The 19,523-nt window shown below is 39.3% G+C and overlaps 1 protein-coding gene across 2 annotated transcripts in view; it reads left to right on the top strand.

Moving 5' to 3' along the window:
* The window catches only part of LOC110113627 (protein FAR1-RELATED SEQUENCE 5), a 31,846-nt gene that overhangs the window by 9,734 nt on the left and 2,589 nt on the right, over positions 1-19,523 (top strand). The window contains exons 2-3 of one of the 2 annotated variants that reach the window (XM_020846278.2): positions 1,573-1,675; positions 17,638-19,521. In XM_020846278.2, the coding sequence (XP_020701937.1) occupies positions 1,573-1,675; positions 17,638-19,521 (1,987 nt within the window). The remainder of the gene's footprint in view (positions 1-1,572; positions 1,676-17,637; positions 19,522-19,523) is intronic. The other variant, XM_020846279.2, reaches the window with a different exon arrangement.

Raw genomic sequence — 19,523 nt, 5'->3', positions numbered from 1 at the left:
TAGATCTAATACTTTTATTCTCCTAAAAAAGTTATCAAAAGGCCGACGTTTAAGTGTCCAAATAATCTAAGACGACTCAATCTTATCTATCATTGGAGCTATTCCAACCCTTTCATGTATATACTTGTTTCACATTCTATCTCTAAGTATAAAGCTACTCATCACCACTTCACTTAATTTTATGCTTCTCTTTTGATGGCCACCGTTCTGCACCATAAGCATTGCAATCTCACCTCCATTTTATAAAAAAATTTCTTAAGTTTGAGGGGTACTTTTCTATCACACAACAGTCCTGATGCATTCCTTCACTTCAACCATCGAACTTGAATTCTACTAATAATATCCCCATCTATTTCACATTGCTTTAAACAATGATCACAACCACTAAAATCAAATATTATATACTCAATTTTTATAACGGTCGCTCACTTTGGATGTTCTTTGTACACATTTTTATTACTAATACAAAAAGATATGAACATAATGCTTATCATTAATGTAATCCTATTATAATTATAATCAAAGTGATAATTATAGGGGAATCAAATTTATGAATCATATTCCATTAGTTGGTTGATATGAAATTGATAATTTTTTATCAATTTTATTGAAAGTGAAAGCAATGTTTATGCACAATTAATCTAATATATAAAAGAATGTGGTTAGAAATATTGAGATATTTTTTTCAGTTGATGTTTTGTTGTTAAATTGGAGAAATGATTCCAAAATACTATGCAATAAATAGATCATTGAGAATCGAGGAATTCAAGTGTGTCAGGGCAATTATTGACAACTAAGTTGAATGTGGCAAAAATGTGCACTTTTAAGATGGATGCATGAAAAAATTAGGAACATTCAAATGAGAAATGATTATGTGATAGACAATGGAATGACACCTATGAAATTTTGGTTTTGAATATATGAAAATTGTTTAAGTATGCACAATGAAGTTTAGAAAAAGCACCTATATGATGAGTTAGTACAATGTAAAAGAACTAGCTAGAAAAATGAACCCACAAAATGTAAAATTATTAGAAGCTTTTGGAAAGGCTTATACTAATCTTTGTATCTAATGTTGCATCTGACAAACAATTTGACTCCATATAGTATAAAGCTAGTGATGAGTTGGAGTCCCAATGAAATGGTTTCAGGATCTTATTTCATTCAAATTCAGTCACATAAATTGATTCATCTCTTAGATTAGTCTGCTTGGTTGCATTCCACAACTGTTTCAACAATCCACTGATTTGCACACTCTCTACCTCTCTTTTTTTTCTTTCTGATCATACCTCTATTTTCTTTAGTATCAAACGTATTTGGTTATTAAATCAGGCATACAAAGTATGGCACACAAAAATTTTTAGAATATGCCGTAGTCAACATATCAAATTCTCCCGGAACTTACACATAAAGTGAAGTTTTATTTTGTGAAGAAAGTATTGTATAGTGATATACTTTTGTCTTGTTCTATGTAAGAATGTTTATGTTTCAATCTAAATTATTGCTGCAATTGTGTTAGAAGACATGCAGTCCCTCAACTTATCAGTAAATATTTGTTTGATGAAACTTCAGATGTCTTCGTTGCGGTACTAGTTCGAAGGCCACACCTCACATGCGTCGTGGCCCTGAAGGACCACGGACCTTATGCAATGCTTGTGGAATTGCTTGGACCAAGGTAAATATTTTTTACTTGATTTTTCTATTGTTGTGTAAAGGGAAGAATTGTTGCCTTTTATGTTCAGCTTATTTTCATAAATATTGGAACATTTAAATAGCCTTGTGTTCATTATGTTCGGATTTAATTAAAGTATGGTTTTGTTATTAGCACCAAGAGTCATATTAATGCTGATAATCTTGTTTGGCTCTGCAAACTATACCTCATAGCAATATATGTGAACTATTCTTAAAATTAGAGCAATTAGGACGCAAATCAAAATATAAATAATGATCCCAAGATTTTTATGTAGCATCTTGCCTTTTGTCTTTGTCGAACAAGGGAAATGAATGTAAGATAAAAGCATTATCATTATTATCATATTCTCAAGATTATTACTTTTAAAAATAGTTTTTACAAGTTTGCCGGAATTTATTTTAACTTGTTGTAGCACATGTGAATGAAGATTATGAATATCAAGTGCTAATGAAAATATAGTAGCATATAATGAATGATTTGTCATATTCGATAGATCAAAAGACATAAAACAAATCGTGAATGCTACCATGCAATTTATGCTGCTTAATGGGGCACAACATATATAGCAATAATAATCTAAATGAAAGTGCTAGGTGAGGTTACGTGTCACTAAAAGACGTTGGTTTATTAGTCAACTCAATAACATGTATGTATGTAAAATAAGTTACGCTGAGAATTTGAGATTATAATGCGTATGTGTTTATCAGGGGCAATGATGTAATATGAGGCTCATCAATTCTCACTAGAGGATGTATTAAATAAAATAGTCAAATAATCTAAGAACATAATTTATATATGGCCCTGAACCAGAGGTGCAACATCATTTTTTAGAAAAATAATCTCATCAGTATGGGTATCTAATGTAGATGGGTTCTAGGGTCTTGAAGATAGGTATCTAAAATGATTGGGGAGAAGTATAATGGGTGTCTAAGGTAGTAGGTGAGTTCTCACAATGAACCGGTGCTATGCATTTTTGTTATGGTTGCAGATAGATTGGAGTTCTAGACTTATTGGTTCATTTTGGTACCTCCTTTTCATTTAGCTTGATATAGAATAATGTGATGGTCTTTTGTTGTCTTGAATACACAATTATTACCTGGACCATAGTGAATAATATCCATACTAAATAACCAAGGTCTACCAAAAAAAATTGCTATGTCTATAGGGAGGATATTACGTCGCCTTCATGACATCCTAGTTTTATTGAAATTAAGAATTTAGTGGTTGTAGGCATGAAGGTGTGATTTACCTAGTTATTATGGAATGGTGTAAGGTGTGGCTTATCTTTTAGGGTGTTCCTTATGAGTGCTTAAGTAGATATGATATGCATTGTAATGCCACTATCAATTACTACTCTATACTTCTTTATTATTGCAAAATGTTAGTATATATCAAATCTTCCTAATTGGGTTTTGACATGGATAGACATCTCAGTAATAGTTGGGGGCAAGAAACTTGTTATCAAACATCTAGAAGATTATCTATATCATCATCATGATCAATTGTTTCAAATTCATTCAATAAGAAGAGTTATGCCTTGCATTGATATTGCATTTCATTTATTGTGATGCTTTAGGATTGAACTTCTTGTGTTGTTCTATTGAGAGACTTTGGACTAGTGCATAAGGGAATGGTCCATAATGCATATTGAGAATTCTTTTGACCATTGCCACTCCTAAGATGTCAACTGGACTTCCTCTTAGGATCTCACAAAAATTGAATGTGTCGGGCTCTTTTCTTTCACAATCACTTCTACCAAATTACTTACAAATTTGCTATGTGCGTAGAGTAGATCATACTCATTGTTCTCACTATTGGCCTTATTACTTGAATTTTTATGGGGATACCATTTCACACCAAGGGCAGGCTTAGATCCATCTTTTTGTGACACATATCATTGGATGTAATTATCTTTTAACATATTCTCACGCCTCATTTTAGAGATCTTGGGTCTATTGTTCAAAGTGATGGTGAAATAGATGAGACTATTATTAGTATAATTCAAGTTGGATGGTTGAAGTGAAGGAATGCTTTGGTTTTGTTGTGTAATAGGAAAGTAGCACTCAAACTTAAGGGAAAATTTTATAAGATGGTGGTGAGACCTGCAATGCTTTATGACACAGAATGTTGGCCATTAAAAGAGAAGAATAATATTAAGTTATATGTTGCTGAGATCAACCATTTAAAAAGCAGACGAGGCGTCCGCATTGAGTCGCGCCTCAAGTCGAGGTGGAAGTCATGCGTATTACGCCTCGAACCATTCACCGAAGCCTACAATTTTTTCGCACGAGGCGTACGCATCAAAGCGTAATGCCTCGAGGCAGTACGAGGCACCGCCTCGAAATTTTTTCTTTGGTATATATGTAAATACGATGTAGCCGATTCGTTTTCGCGTATTCGCGTATAGGATTAGGGCTTCCTGTGAGAATTGAAAAGTAAACTTGAGGCGAAGCCGTGAGGGAAGAAGACGAAGTCGTGAGTGCAGGAGACGAAGTCGGAAGGAGACGACGCAGGAAATGAAGCCGAAAGCAATAACGGTTTCGAAAGCAGGAAACGAAGTCGAAGTTGTGAGTGCAGGAAATGTTCAGGCCTCAGTTAAGTCGGAAGAGCAGGTGAGCGGTGTTGTGGGCCTTGACTTTGACGTGCAGTAACGAAAGCTTGAATAACTTCTGATTCAGCTTTCTTTTATTCGTCCGCTCAGTACATGCTCAGTATCGCTCCGTTCATGCTCGGTACTGAGCCAGTACCGCTCGGTACCAAGCAAGTATATGCTCGGTACTGAGCGGTACTTGCTCGGTACCTGCTCGGTACCGAGCCAGTACCGCTCGGTACCGAGCGGTACATGCTCGGTACTACTCAGTATTGAGCATATACAACAAGAAGTATATGCTCGGTACCGAGCGATACATGCTCGGTAGTCGGTACCACTCAGGTCAAACTCTGCCAGGGGGCAGTGCCCCCTTGGACCTCCGGCAGACTGGTATATTGTTGTATTCATGTTGTCTTATTATTGGTAGTACAAATAATTATTAAAATCTGTCCTATTTGATGTTGATTATTTATTTCTATAAATTATTAGCATGATTAGTGGTACAAGAAGGAAAGATCTTGCATGAAAATATGGAACTCAAGTTGAAGTGTCAGGCGAAGGTGCAAAGAAGGGATATGTTTATATGAAATGTAATTTCTGTGAGAAACGCATAACTGGTGGCGTCAAGAGGTTGAAGGATCATCTAGCTTGCACTCATGTCAATGTGGAACCATGTGCAAAAGTTCCTGATGAGGTGAAAAATGAATATACATATTATTTAAAGAAGTTTGCCACCACAAAGGAGGTCACATAAAAAAATATGGAAGAGATGATAGGAAACTTTTCTTACTATGGATCACAGCATGAAGGTTCCAATAGTGGAAGCCATCTATATTCTTCTAATCGAGGCACTCGGGATCCTATGGATAGATTTATGATAAATATTAATGACGATGATAACATAAACACTCAGGATTTTCAACCTCCTACAGCTACAAAAGAACTCAGGAACAGAGTTTGTTTGGATATCATCAGATTCATCTATAAAAATGGGATTCCATTTAATGTTGTTAGGAGTCTGTCATGGATCAATATGTTACGATCCGTTGGAAGCTATGTAAGAGGACTACAACTTTCAAGCATGTATGAGCTGAGGACTTGGATGTTGAATGAGGAGGTTAAGACAACTTCAAAAATGGTGGATGATATTAAGAAGACTTGGATTGAGACATGAGTGACAATAATGTCAGATGGTTGGTCAGATATTCAACACAGAAGTATATTTAATTTCTTGGTCAACAATCCATATGGAACAGTTGTTCTCAAATCAGTAGATGCTTCAAGCTTTGTAAAGGATGCACAATTATTGTTTGAAATGTTGGATGAAGTTGTGGAGGAAGTGGGAGATGCCTTAGTAGTACAGGTTGTTAGTGATAATGCATGTGTATACAAAGCTGCAGGGAGAATGTTAATGGAGAACACTAGAAGAGGCATCACCTTTACTGGACTCATTGTACTGCACATTGTATGTACTTGATGCTTGAGAGGTTGGGACAGTTGCCTCAACATAAATCAGTCATATTGAAGGCCAAATATGTTAGTAAGTTTATATACAATCATTCTTGGGTACTCAGCTTGATGAGAAAATTTACTGATAAGGAAATTATTAAACCTGTTGTTACAAGATTTGTTACTGCATATTTAACATTGCAGAGATTCAAGGAGTTCAGACAACCTTTGGAAGCAATGTTTGCTTCTGAAGAGTGGGATAAAAGTTCATGGGCCAAAAAACAAGAAGGAAAACAAGTTAAAAAAATTGTTATGAAAGATGATTCATTTTGGCTCAGTACAAATTATGCTTTGAAGACAACAGGACCATTAGTAAAAGTGCTTAGAATGGTTGATGGTGAGAGGGCACCGGCTATGAGATTTATTTATGAAGCAATGAATAGGACTAAAGAAGACATTGCAAAAGAATTGAGAGGTTAAGAAAGCGCCTACAAAGAAATATAGGATATTATAGATGAAAAGTGTGATCGACAATTACACCAACACTTACATGCTGCTGCGTACTATTTAAACCCCCCAATTTCATTATGATAAGGATTTTTATATTGACAAAGAGGTAAAAACTGGTTTATATGTATGTATGGACAGACTCATTTCTGAAGAAGACTACCTCAAAGTGAATGATCAATTTGAGGATTTTCATTTGAAGAAGGAAATATTTGGATTTAGAGCAGCATAAGCATGCTACAAAACACGATCTTCTGGTATGTTTATAGTTTGTGTATTTATAATTTTAATGTTAATATTTATGTTCAAGTCTTTTACTTCAACCAATATTCATAAAATATTATGTTTGTCTTCATGTAGAACTTTGGTAGTTGGTGGGCTCAGTTTGGAGATGATGTTCTTGAATTGAAAACTTTTGCAGTTAAAGTTCTTAGCCTAATGTGTTTGGCTTCCGCATGCGAGCATAATTGGAGTATTTTCAATCAAATTCATACAAAGAGAAGAAATCGATTGACGGCAGATCGAATGAACAAACTAGTTTATGTTATGTTTAACAAAAAACTGAAAGATAGCCATCTCAAATTGCATAATCAAGAAAATATTGAGAATGAAATTGATCATTTACTTGTTGATGAGTTATAATCTGATGTTGAATGGATTACTCCTAAGAATGTTGATGTTTCTAAAGTTGAAGCAGAAGGAGAAACTCATGTCAATGAAGAAGACAATGAAGCAACTACCCAAGTATATAAAAGAAAGAAACAAAGTGAGATTGGAGCTTCAAAAAAATTCAAATGTATTCTTAAATATAATGAATTATTTTGTATGTTACTATTATTTCATTTTAGAGCTAATAAAATATTAACTGATATAGGAGATAAAGAAAAAAAATATTATAGATGAAGAAGAGTTTGAGAATGATGATAGGAAATACTTGGTTTCAAGTAGTTCCTAGCCAAATCTGAATTAAAAAAAGAAGAAAATTGCCGTTTTCTGCAGTGGACAGCAGCCAAACACAGGAAAACAACGAGAAATTGTGAGAAAACTGAGAGAAAACTCATTTTACTAGTAGACGAATAAAATTAGCAAAGATACAAGTGTTCTTTAATTCGAGAGGAAGAACAACTCTCCAATCTCCGGCAACGCCAAGAGCCCAAGAAAAACCCTAGATCTCAAATAAGATTCAAATTCCAGATAATCCCCTCATTCCTCCTATTCTTCCTAATTAATATGAAATGATAATTAACACTTACCTAAACTACCCTTACATTCAAAATTTTCCCCCCAATTTGCATTAAGCCAAGCCAGGGGCCCACCCCATTGTCCCCCCCTGCTCTGTTTTTCCGCCTGCAGTAGACATGGACCGGTCCAACCGGCCCAGGAGGGGCCGGCTCCGTAACATTACCCCCCTCCCAAAAACTCACCTTGTCCTCAAGGTGAAACGAGGGAAATTGCTCTTTCATTCTTTACAGCGGTTCCCACGTAGCATCGAAATCAGGGAGACCCCCCTCCATTTAATCAGTACTTCTTTATTCCCCATTTTGTTTGATTGAACTCCTGCCAGCTATAGTGGCTCTATAACCACCTCTAAGTCCTGCGTCATGGTATATGGAAGTTCTTCACTTGTTGCATGCTCCCTTATGGCCTTCCTTAGCTGAGACACATGGAACACTGGATGTATGGTGGCTAATGGGGGTAACTTCAATCGGTACGCCACCGCACTGACCCTGTTCAACACTTCATAGGGACCAAAGTACCTGGGTGCTAGTTTCTGATTCATTCTTCTGGCCACTGTCTGTTGCCGTTAGGGTTGTAATTTCAGGAACACTTCCCCCACTTCAAACTGCATGTCTCTCCTATGTGAATTCGCCTGCTTCTTCATGATCTGTTGGGCCCTCATCAGATGTTTCTTTAATTCTTCCAGCACCTTGTCTCTGTCTTCCAAATACTGCTCGACTGACGACACAGGTCTACTACCTCTCCCACAGTGCACCAAGGGTAGAGGGTCAATTCCATACAACACTTTGAATGGGGTCATCTGGAAGGCGGAATGGTACGAGGTATTGTACCAATATTCGGCCCATGGTAGCTATTTTGCCCACATCCGCGGGATCTCCGACCCAAAACACCACAAATAGGTCTCCAAACTTCGGTTCACCACCTCCATCTGACCGTCTGTCTGTGGATGGTAAGTGGTGCTTCTCTTGAGGATAGTGCCCTGCAATCGGAACAGCTCCTTCCAAAACTGACTAAGGAACACCTTGTCTCGGTCCGTCACTATCGATTCAGGAACCCCGTGCAGTCTAACAACCTCCCTGATAAATGTTGCTGCCACTGACACTGCGGTATAGGGATGTCGCAAGAGGATGAAGTGTGCATACTTACTAAGCCTGTCCACCACCACCATGATGACAGTGTATCCCTCTGATCGAGGTAATCCGTCGATGAAGTCCATTGACACCTCCTCCCAAACTTTGTTTGGGAGTGTCAAAGGTTGTAGCAATCCTTCTGGAGCCATGGCCATGTATTTGTTTCTCTGGCACACTTCACACCTCGCCACCATCTCCTCTACATCCTTATGTATTCCTTTCCAAGAGAGCTCGACCGCTAACCTCATGTATGTCTTCTGAACTCCTGAATGGCCCCCAACTGCGCTGCCATGGAACTCTTGCAATAAGTGGGGAATATGGATGTAGGTTCATGGTATCACAAACCTCCCTTGATACAGTAGCCTCTCCCCCTCAATGCAGTACCCACGATGGCTACTCTTATCTTTCTTCAGATCTTCTCTGATCTTTCTCGATTCTTCATTCAACCCACTTTCTTCCTTAATGGCCCCCCAATCTACCATCAATGGAACATACAACCAACTCCTGAAGCCCCCCAACACATCTGGATAAAGCATCGGCTTCCTTATTCTCCAAACCAGACTTATATTGGATCTCAAAATCATAGCCTAATAGTTTGGATAACCACCTCTGATGCTCTTCAGTCACCATCCTTTGCTCTAACAAATAATTCAAGCTCCTCTGATCAGTCCGCACGATAAAGTGTCTTCCCAAGAGCGCCACTTTTGAATAGCCAAGACAATGGTCATCAGCTCTCTTTCATACACTGACTTCAATCTAGCTCTGGCTGAAAGCACTTGACTGAAGTATGCTACTGGCCTGTGATTCTGCATCAACACTGCATCTAGCCCATATCCTGATGCATATGTCTCTACTACAAAGACCTGACCAAAGTTTGGAAGAGCTAGAACAGGAACAGTTGTCATGGCTTCCTTTAACCTCTCGAATGCCTGGGTGGCTGTCTCTCCCCAGCAAAAATTGTCCTTCTTCAACTGCTCAGTCAAAGGCCAGGCAATGGTATCGTACCCCTTTACAAACTTTCTGTAGTATCCAGTCAATCCTAGGAAACCCCTCAACTCCCTGAGGTTCCTAGGCAGTGATCATTTCTGCATTGCCTCAATTTTAGTTTGAACTATTGTCACTCCTTGGGATACCACATGTCCCAAGTACTCCACACTTGACTGAGCAAAATTGCACTTCTTCAGGTTAGCTTTCAACTGATGCTTCTGAAGCACTTCCAATACCACCCTTAGATGCTCCAAGTGCTCCTTCACATTACTGTTATACACCAGGATGTCATCAAAAAAGACCAGGACAAACTTCCTGAGGTGCTGCTTGAATATCCTGTTCATCAAGGATTGAAAAGTTGCAGGAGCGTTAGTCAATCGGAAGGGCATTACCAGAAATTCATAATGTCCCTCATGTGTCCTGAAGGCTGTCTTCGGGACATCAGCCTCTCTCATCCTGATCTGGTGGTACCCATATTTTAAATCCAACTTGGAAAACACCACTGCCCCATGTAGCTCGTCCAACAGCTTGTCAATCACTGGAATTGGGAACTTGTCTGGTACAGTTCCCTTATTCAGAGCCCTGTAATTCACGCAGAATCTCCAACTCCCATCCTTCTTCTTAACCAGGAGAACTGGACTAGAAAAAGGGCTAACACTGGGTCTGATGATCCTCGCCTCCAGCATTTCCCGGATCTGCTTCTCAATCTTGTCTTTCTGGATCTGCGGGTAACGGTAACGTCGGACGCTGATCAATTTTTCCCCTTCTTTCAAGGTGATGGTGTGCTCCAGCTCTCTCTAAGGAGATAAACTCTAGGGGTTTGAAATACCTCGTTTAACTGATGTATGAGCGGCTGCACTGATGATGGAACATTGCCTTCTTCCTCAAGTCTGACCCCTTCCAAGCGGTGCAACTCCACCAAGTAGCCTCCTCCCTCCCCCTTAATGGTTCTAATTAGGGATTTGAGAGAAACCCCAGCCTTGGTCAGCCCAACATCAACCTGAATCATCCTCCTTTTTCCCTCTATCACCAGCTCCATCCTCAGTGTCCCCCAATTGATCTTGGTCTCCCCCAATGTCTGCAGCCACTTCATCCCCAATATGACGTCAGTGCTCCCCAATTCCATGGGGAGGAAGTCCTCCCTCACCTGGATCCCCTGAATCTTCAGCAACACTCCTATACAAATTCATCTACCCATCTCCACTTTCCCCATGCCCATCATCACCCTATACCCTCCAGTATCCACTAACTCCATCCCTAGATGCTCAACAATCTGGGTGGAAATAAAGTTGTGGGTTGCCCCACTATCTATCAGCACCACCACCTTCCGGTCAGTTATCTCTCCTTTCACTTTCATAGTGTGACTCGGAGTGAATCCCACTACAGAGTTCAGAGAGACTTCTGTTACATCCAGGTGTAGCTTCTCCTCCTCTCCAGATCTGCTCCCACCTCTCTCCTTGTCTTCCTCGTCTTCGCAGACAAGGAGAACCTGAAGAGTTTGGTCCTTGCATCTATGCCCCGGCATGTATTTCTCATCACATCTGAAGCACAACCCTTTTGCCCTCTTATCCTGCATCTCTTTTTCTGTCAGCTTTTTGAAATGTCCCCCATTTCTTCCCCCGGCTTTCTCCTTTGGTGCTTCCTTCAGATTCTCTGGCGCTGCCCCTCTTGAAGGTAAAAAAAGTGGTGGTCATCCTATATGACCCCCCCAAATAGCTCCCTCTAGCTCCCCTTTCTGATTTCTTTTGATCCTCCACCAATTGTGCCAGCTCCATAGCCTTGCCTAGGTCCCTCGGCTCCAGCACCCTAACTGCTGCCCGTAACTCAGGTTTCAGCCCCTTCATGAAGTTCCCTTCTAGGGCTGACTCTGAGATGTGATTCAATCTGCTAGTCAGGTACTCAAATTTATCCCGGTAATCCGCCACAGTCCCTTCCTGAGTTAAGGCAAAGAATTGCTCATAGAAGTCTCCTCCCCCATCGACTCGGAAACGCTCTAATAAGCAATCTTTGAATTCTCTCCAGCTCCGGATAGGCTCCCTCCTGTCACACCACTGATACCATGCCAAAGCTTTTCCTTCCAAGCACAATCCCACCGCCGTCAGCTTCTCCTCCTCTGTTAACTCGTTGACAGCAAATTAACGCTCCACCTTGTAGATCCAACCATGGCCGTCTTCACCCTCAAAGACGGACATCTTCAGTTTCCTCACACGTTTGTCTCCTCCGTTTCCCCGTTATCCTCCATAACCTCCCATTCCTCGAAGGGGAAGAGTTCCCCATGTGTCCCGATCATCCCTCCGACGATTATACTTGAATCCCTCTTCATACTCTCCTCTTCTCCCTTCAAGATCATAACCTCGACGCTGAATTCCTTCAAATTTAGCTCCGAATAGGCTCCCTCCTGGCTCTGATACCAATTTGATAGGAAATACTTGGTTTCAAGTAGTTCCTAGCCAAATCTGAATTAAAACAAGAAGAAAACTGCTGTTTTCTGCAGTGGACAGCAGCCAAACACAGGAAAACAACGAGAAATTGCGAGAAAACTCAAGCAAAGGCTTGTATTTTACTAGTAGACGAAGAAAATCAGCAAAGATACAAGTGTTCTTCAATTTGAGAGGAAGAACAACTCCCAATTTCTGGCAACGACAAGAGCCCAAGAAAAACCCTAGATCTCAAATAAGATTCAAATTCCAGATAATCCCCTCATCCCTCCTATTCCTCCTAATTAACATGAAAGGATAATTAACACTTACCTAAACTACCCTTACATTCAAAAATTTTCCCCCAATTTGCATTAAGCAAAGCCAGGGGCCCACCCCATTATTCCCCCCTGCTCTATTTTTCCGCCTGCAGTAGACCTGGACCAATCCAGCCGGCCCAGGAGGGGCCGGCTCCGTAACAAATGACTTTGACATTAATTATGACGATTCTTTTGAAGACAATCAAAGTGATGATGAGACTGCTTTGAGTCTTGATCCTAAGGGGATGTTTTATTTTTAAGTGAGTTTATTTTAAATCTTGTATTCTAGTAATATTATCTTAAAAAAATCTTCAAATTCATAGTTGACATAATATTTTGTTATTTTTTGTCATTATTTATAATTTTAAATTAATTTATTTTAATCGTTTTAGGCTTACGTCTCAATCCGCCTCGAGGCTTACGCCTCGCCTCGCTTAGAAAAAACGCCTCGATTCCCAATTTCGCCTTTTAAAACCTTGCTTTTATCCCTTTTAGCATACCTATGTGTATACAAACCACGGTGCACGTGCGGGGGTACTTTGAAATCATTTGTAGACGCCTTTTGTCTGCTTGTATAGAAGTTGCAGATCCGATGGCGTGGCATAGCAGCTTCTGAATAGAGTTATTCGCTGCTTTATGCAGATAGACTGTTGTGCACTATTTGTTGTTATCTGCATGTGGATTAGAGCGCACTAACTAATCTCATGCTTTAACATATGGATAGTTGCATTTGTCATAGTCCCTTGCATTTTGCTTATGGAGAATATATTGGATGTATAACGGGTCTTCTACAGCAATTTGTGGGAGCTCATATCTACCACATTTCTCTTTTGTATTTACCCTATAGATGACGTATTGAGTACACAAGAGATCTTTTACGATGATTCATAGATTTTTGTATTGGTTGCGTATTATCTACCCTTGCTCGTAAACAACTTGTTGTTTACACAACAAATCTACTTTAACGACCAGTGGGTGTTTGAATTTGTTGTGCATCTTCTATCTTTGTCCGTGGTAGATTAGTGTATTTGCCTACGACTGAATAGTATTAACTGCATGAAAGCTGCATTTTTTTGAATTATTCAAAGACGTCATTTCCTTCAATTTAACACATGTTGAATTCCCCCTGCTTGTAGGAGATAGGTGCATCTTCTTGCATTGCTCGCTGGCATTTGCATTTAGATGGGCATTAGGGTATCTAACGTCTACTGGAAGCTTCATATTTTTTATTATGAGCATACTGATTGGAGTGTCATTGCCTTTGTCACACATCTCTTCCTTCCACTCATAAGCTTGTTGATGTGTTCGTAGAGAATCCCTCCTACTAGTAGTCTAAATATTGTATGCGTGGAAGATTCCCCATGATGAATTATAAGGTCTTCTTTATTTTATTAATGTGTTGTATTCTGCTTATCGATGGCATGCCACACTTGTTCGTATGCCTTTTAGTGCTTTAGTCATGGGTATATTACCTCACACTATTGCTATCATTCGTGGATAATTCATTATATGCAATAAAGCTCTTCTATTGCTTGATGTGTCTGTTTGCAATGGTTCGAATGTTATAGATTCATTAATCTTCATTCTCTTCTACGATCATCCACAAATATTCATAAGCTCTCTATAGCTTATTGTAAATGAACTATTATATATGTGATAGGTTCACATCCTCGCTTGTAGGCGCATTATCATGTCCACCACAAGTCCTCAACCTATGCTTGTACATGAATGGTTAATCATTATAAGTTTCTCGTTGTCATTTACAAGCAGGTCATTGTGGATATTATAAGTCATTATTCATTAAATCATTCGTTAGCATTTGCATCTTATATGAGTGTGAATTTATCGAATCAAAGCTTGGTTGTCCGTGGTTCATGCAAGTCTGAGTATTATTGCATTCTGTTCAAATCAAGTCTTTGCTCTCTCTCTTTTCATCCAAGTTATGATTCAAACTTAAGCTTCAATTATTCAAGTCTTCTTCGAGTTCTTTGTAATTACTTCAGTCCGAGTTCCCTATAATTCATTTGAGTTCAAGTTCCTTGGCATTATGATCAAGTTTAAATTCAATTCATCATTCAAGTCCAAATCTTATAGTTCATTCATTTGAGTTTGAGCTGAGTCCCAATTCATGTCCTTTGTATGTGTCCAATCTAGTTCAAATTCTTGTCCAAAGGTTCACAAGTTTTAGCTCAGTTTATTGAAGTCAATGTGCAAGCCGATAAGTCTTCATCATCTGATTCAAGTCAAGTTCGTGTCCACTATGGTTTTGAATCAAATTTTACTTGAGTTCAAATTATGCAAGTTCACTTGAGTCCAAATCAAGTCCTTTGCATGAGTTCAAGTTCAAATCATTTGAGTCCTTGTTCAATTCGAGAAATTATTCTGTACGCAGTCCGAACACAGAATTGGGTTTGGATGCTACGTATTTACTGCTTATTTTACTACGTATTTTTTGATACATTATGTTTTCTACGTATTTTTTGCGTATTAATTGTGTATTTAGTGAGTATTTAGTGAGTATTATTTATGTGTTGCTTTTTAACACGAAAAAATTTGATATCAAAAAATACGCAACACAATAAGCAGTAAATATGCAGCATCCGAACGCGTTCGGATTACTTACAGAATAATTTCTCGTTCAATTCAGGCTTATGTTATCTTTTATATACACTTAAGATTGAGTTCACTTAAGTCCCTTGTTCAATCAAGTTCAGGTACTGCCTTGTGTTCACCCGAAATTTCGGCAGCCTCCTGGCATCTCTCCCGTTTAGGGGAAAACTACGAGAAATTGGGCCTTCCCACCACGTGCAATAAAGGCGTGTATGTTAGACGTCCTCGGACGAGGACACCACGGCCGTGATCTTTCTTCCCACCACGCGCAATAAAGGCATGTATGGGGTCTTTGACAGTACCTGTTTTAAAAAGCAGTTTGTTTTCCCCCTGCTCGGAGGTACTTATGAGTAACCCCGCTTCGCTGTAGGTGCCGCACTGGGGTCTCATCCCACCACGCGCAATAAAGGCGTGTATAGGCAATTTTTCGTTGCATCACGAACTTTGAAATGGAGCTTTTAGGTGAATACCCGCCTTGTCGTAGGCGCCGCACTGGGGTTACATCTCACCACCCTCAATAAAGGCGTGTATAGACGGTTTTCCGGTGCGCCGCGAACTCCGAGAACGGACTTTTGAGTTTAAGATGATCACCCGCCTCGTCGTAGGCGCCGCACAGGGGTCCCATCCCACCACGCGCAATAAAGGCGTGTATGGGCGGTTTTCCGATCTGCTGCTAACTTCGAGAGCGAGACTCTGAGTTTAAGAAAATTCATACCTTCGCGGGGTTGTGGTGTTGGCACGCGGATCGAGGCAAGAGGAGGGAAGGAGATTTTCCCCCTTTTTTCTTTGTTTAAATTAATTAAAAATAATTCATTATAATTAAATTATAATTAAATTAAGTTAATTATAACTAATATTATTTTAATTAATTTAAAATTATGATAATTAAATAATAATAATAAATAAACAAAATCCCCCCTCTCCCTTCTCTAGTTTATGGGATTTGGCCGAATGAGTGTGAAAGGGAGAGAGTTACCTTCATAGCTAGTGAGTTCCTTTGTTGCTTGCGATCAAAATGGTGTAACTTCCGATCTAATAGGAGGAAGAGCCGTCGGAGGAGTCGGTGGGTCTAGGGCTTCAAGAGGTCGGCCTTCTCTCTCTCTCTCTCTCTCTCTCTCTCTCTCTCTCTCTCTCCGACTGAAGGAACCGAGAGGATCGGGATGGAGGGAGCTCGACAGAGTTCGGTTGCAAGAGGGGAGATCGGGATCAAGGATGTAGTGACGGGAGTGGGAGTTCGGCCGTGGCTTGGAGTCGAGAGCTTGCGACAGAGTGGGAAGAGGGAGATACGGTCGTGGCTTTGGGTTTGAGATCGTGTGGGGGGAACCAGCGGGAATAAATGGGAGCATCGTTCTCATTTTAAAGGTCATGAAGGGTAGCGATCGAGGCTGTCGTCGCAGGATTTGCGGGAATAGACGCAAATGGCGCCATGTATACAGTGGTTTTGATGGGATTTCTGGGATTTTCAGCGAGTTTTAGGCTGGGTTTTGGCACTGTATTCGGTGGTCAACATCCAACTCACATAAAAACGTAGCACCATGTGCGAATGTGCTGGATAAGGTAGAGGAGGAAATTACTGCTTAAATGAAGAAGAGTACAACAGCCAAACATTTACAATATGAGCAATTTGATGAGATAGATTTGCCATTATCAGACATGCAACTAGATGATCTAAGTGTGGATGTCTTGAGGGACGAAGCAGATCAAGAGGACACATCCACTTGTATCACACCACACACATCCACTAGTACTGCAGCACAACAAGCAAACAAAGGTATCTCACAATATCTTATGTGCTATTAAATTTAAGATATATGTAATTAACAACACACTAATCATTATTATTGAACAAGAAGAAAAAAAAGTGGGTAAGATTGAAGATGATGAAGATTTGACATTCATAGATATAATTAGAGATGAATATGCCTCCACTGAAGACTCATTTAGTGATGAGACATGATTGGATTTTAGATGTTCTTTTTTATTTGTACTTTGAGAGTTCTAATAGACTTCAATTTGTAGTTTTGCACTTGAATTATGTTAGATGCATATATTGCATCTATTTTATTGTTTTCCACTAAGTTCACTTCTTATTTAGATGTTTTTATTATATCATAGATTCTTACTGTTATTTACCTGCTAGAATACTTAAATTTGTATTTACGCAATTCTTCGTCCGTGAGTCTTACGCCTCAAGGCTTATGCCTCGCCTCAGGGACGAAAAACGTCTCGAAGCTTATTTACGTAATTTTAAACCTTGACTAGTGTACCAAGATGAATTTCGTATTATATTTGGATGCATTAGTGGGTTACCATGTGCTAGTCCTTCATGAGGTTTATTTGCAATTCAGCCTGTAAAAAAGGTTGAAAATAAACTGTTGTCCGAATTTAGAGTTGTACCAAACTTTATGAAGTCAAAGAAATGTGTTATTCATGCAATTATAATTAGTCTAGACAAAGTTTTGATACACCTAATTTCTCATGGGCATTTTGGTGGTTTGAGCCTTCTTGTTCAAACGTCATATGAAGAGCACATTTGTTGTTTGAAGTGCATGGCCTGCATCAAACTGTTATGCTAAAATAGCACGTTTAAAATCTTTCAAGATTCTTCTATTTGATATTCTTATCTAGTATCCTATTCTATTTGCAACATGGTAACAGACTTGCCTAATTCATTCCTAAATGATGGTTATTCTAGACTTTGAATAAACAGGGTAAAATGCGGAAAGTGATTGAATCTGATATTCATAGAGAAGATGGAACTGCACAAATGGTTCCAGAAATTGATATGGAATTCGAAAGTGAAGACAAGGCATATGAATTCTATAACAAGTATGCAGGATTTATTGGTTTCAGTGTCAGGAAAAGTTCATCGGATAAGTCCTCTGAAAATATCACTAGATCCAGAACTTTTGTTTGCTCAAGGGAAGGATTTCGCAAAGACAAGAAAGGCGCCAAGGAAGTGAAGAGACCACGACCTGAGACTAGGATTGGCTGTCCGGCACGCATGACAATTAAAATTACACCAACAGGTAACTACCGTGTTACTGAATTCATAGCAGAACATAACCATCAGCCTGCGCCGCCATCAAGTACACACCTGCTAAGGTCTCAAAGGATAACAATGGAGGTTCAAGCTGCTGATGCAGAGTTGTCAGATGATTCAGGAGCAACACCTAGATCTGCCAATGAGTCTATGGGGAGACAAGTTGGTGGTTTTTGTAATGTTAATTTTCTTCCTTCAGATTACAAAAATTATCTGAGTTCAAAGCGTATGAAAGCAATGCAGATGGGAGATGCTGGTTCTGTGTTGAAATACTTGCAAAACATGCAACTTAATAGTCAATCCTTCTTTTATGCTATACAGGTTGATGAGGATGATAAACTGACCAATATTTTCTGGGCTGATGAAAGATCTGTGGTTGATTTTAACTGCTTTGGTGATGTTGTATGTTTCGACACAACATTCAAAATAAATGGTTATGGAAGACCATTCACACCATTCCTTGGAGTTAATCATCATAAACAAACGATTATCTTTGGTGCAGCTTTGCTCTATGATGAATCTACTGAATCTTTTAAGTGGCTATTTGAGACATTCAAAATTGCAATGCGTGGAAAGCAGCCAAAGACAATACTTACAGACCTATCAATCACATTAAGTAGTGCAATAGCTGCAGTATGGCCAGGAACAAATCATCGACTTTGTGAGTGGCATGTCTACCAGAATGCTGCCAAGCACCTCAATCAGGTTTTTCAAGGTTCGAAGACTTTTGCGAAGGATTTTAGCCGATGCGTCTATGATTATGAAGAAGAGGAAGACTTCTTGTTAGCATGGAGAACAATGTTGGAGAAGTATGACCTCCAAAACAATGAGTGGCTTTGTAAGTTGTTTGAAGACAGAGAGAAATGGGCTTTGGCATATAATCGCCATATCTTTTGTGCTGATATTAAAAGCACTCTTAGGAATGAAAGTTTAAGTAGTGTGCTGAAAAAATACCTGAGTCCGCAGCTCGATCTTTTGTCATTTTTCAAGCACTATGAAAGAGTAGTAGAAGAGCATCGTTATTCAGAGCTACAAGCTGACTTCCATGCAAGCCAAAGTTTCCCGAGAATTCCTCCTTCAAAGATGTTGAGGCAAGCTGCTAATCTCTATACACCTGTGGTGTTTGAAATATTCCGGAGAGAGTTTGAGATGTTCATGGATTGTATGTTATTCAGCTGTGGTGAGGTTGATACAATTTCCGATTATAAAGTTGCGGTCACTGAGAAACCTAAAGAACATTATGTCAGATTTGATTCAAGTGACTGTTCTGTTGCATGTAATTGCAAAAAGTTTGAATTCATGGGAATTCAATGTTGCCATGCGTTGAAAGTGCTTGATTTTAGAAATATTAAAGAGTTACCACTGAAATATTTTTTGAAGAGATGGACAAAGGAAGCAAAAATGGGGAAGAAAAAGGATGGTCAGTTGGCTACAAATGAGTCTGAACCCAAATCTCCTACATCCACATCGATGCATGCTCCCATGGCATTATATGGTCAGCACCAGGGGTTTCATGGCTTGAACCATTTCAACCAAGT

The sequence above is a fragment of the Dendrobium catenatum genome, unplaced genomic scaffold (genome assembly GCF_001605985.2).
Source record: "Dendrobium catenatum unplaced genomic scaffold, ASM160598v2 fragScaff_scaffold_847, whole genome shotgun sequence".
Classification (NCBI taxonomy): domain Eukaryota; kingdom Viridiplantae; phylum Streptophyta; class Magnoliopsida; order Asparagales; family Orchidaceae; genus Dendrobium; species Dendrobium catenatum.
Note: the sequence above shows the minus strand (reverse complement) of the source record. Positions and strands in the feature narration are given on the sequence as shown.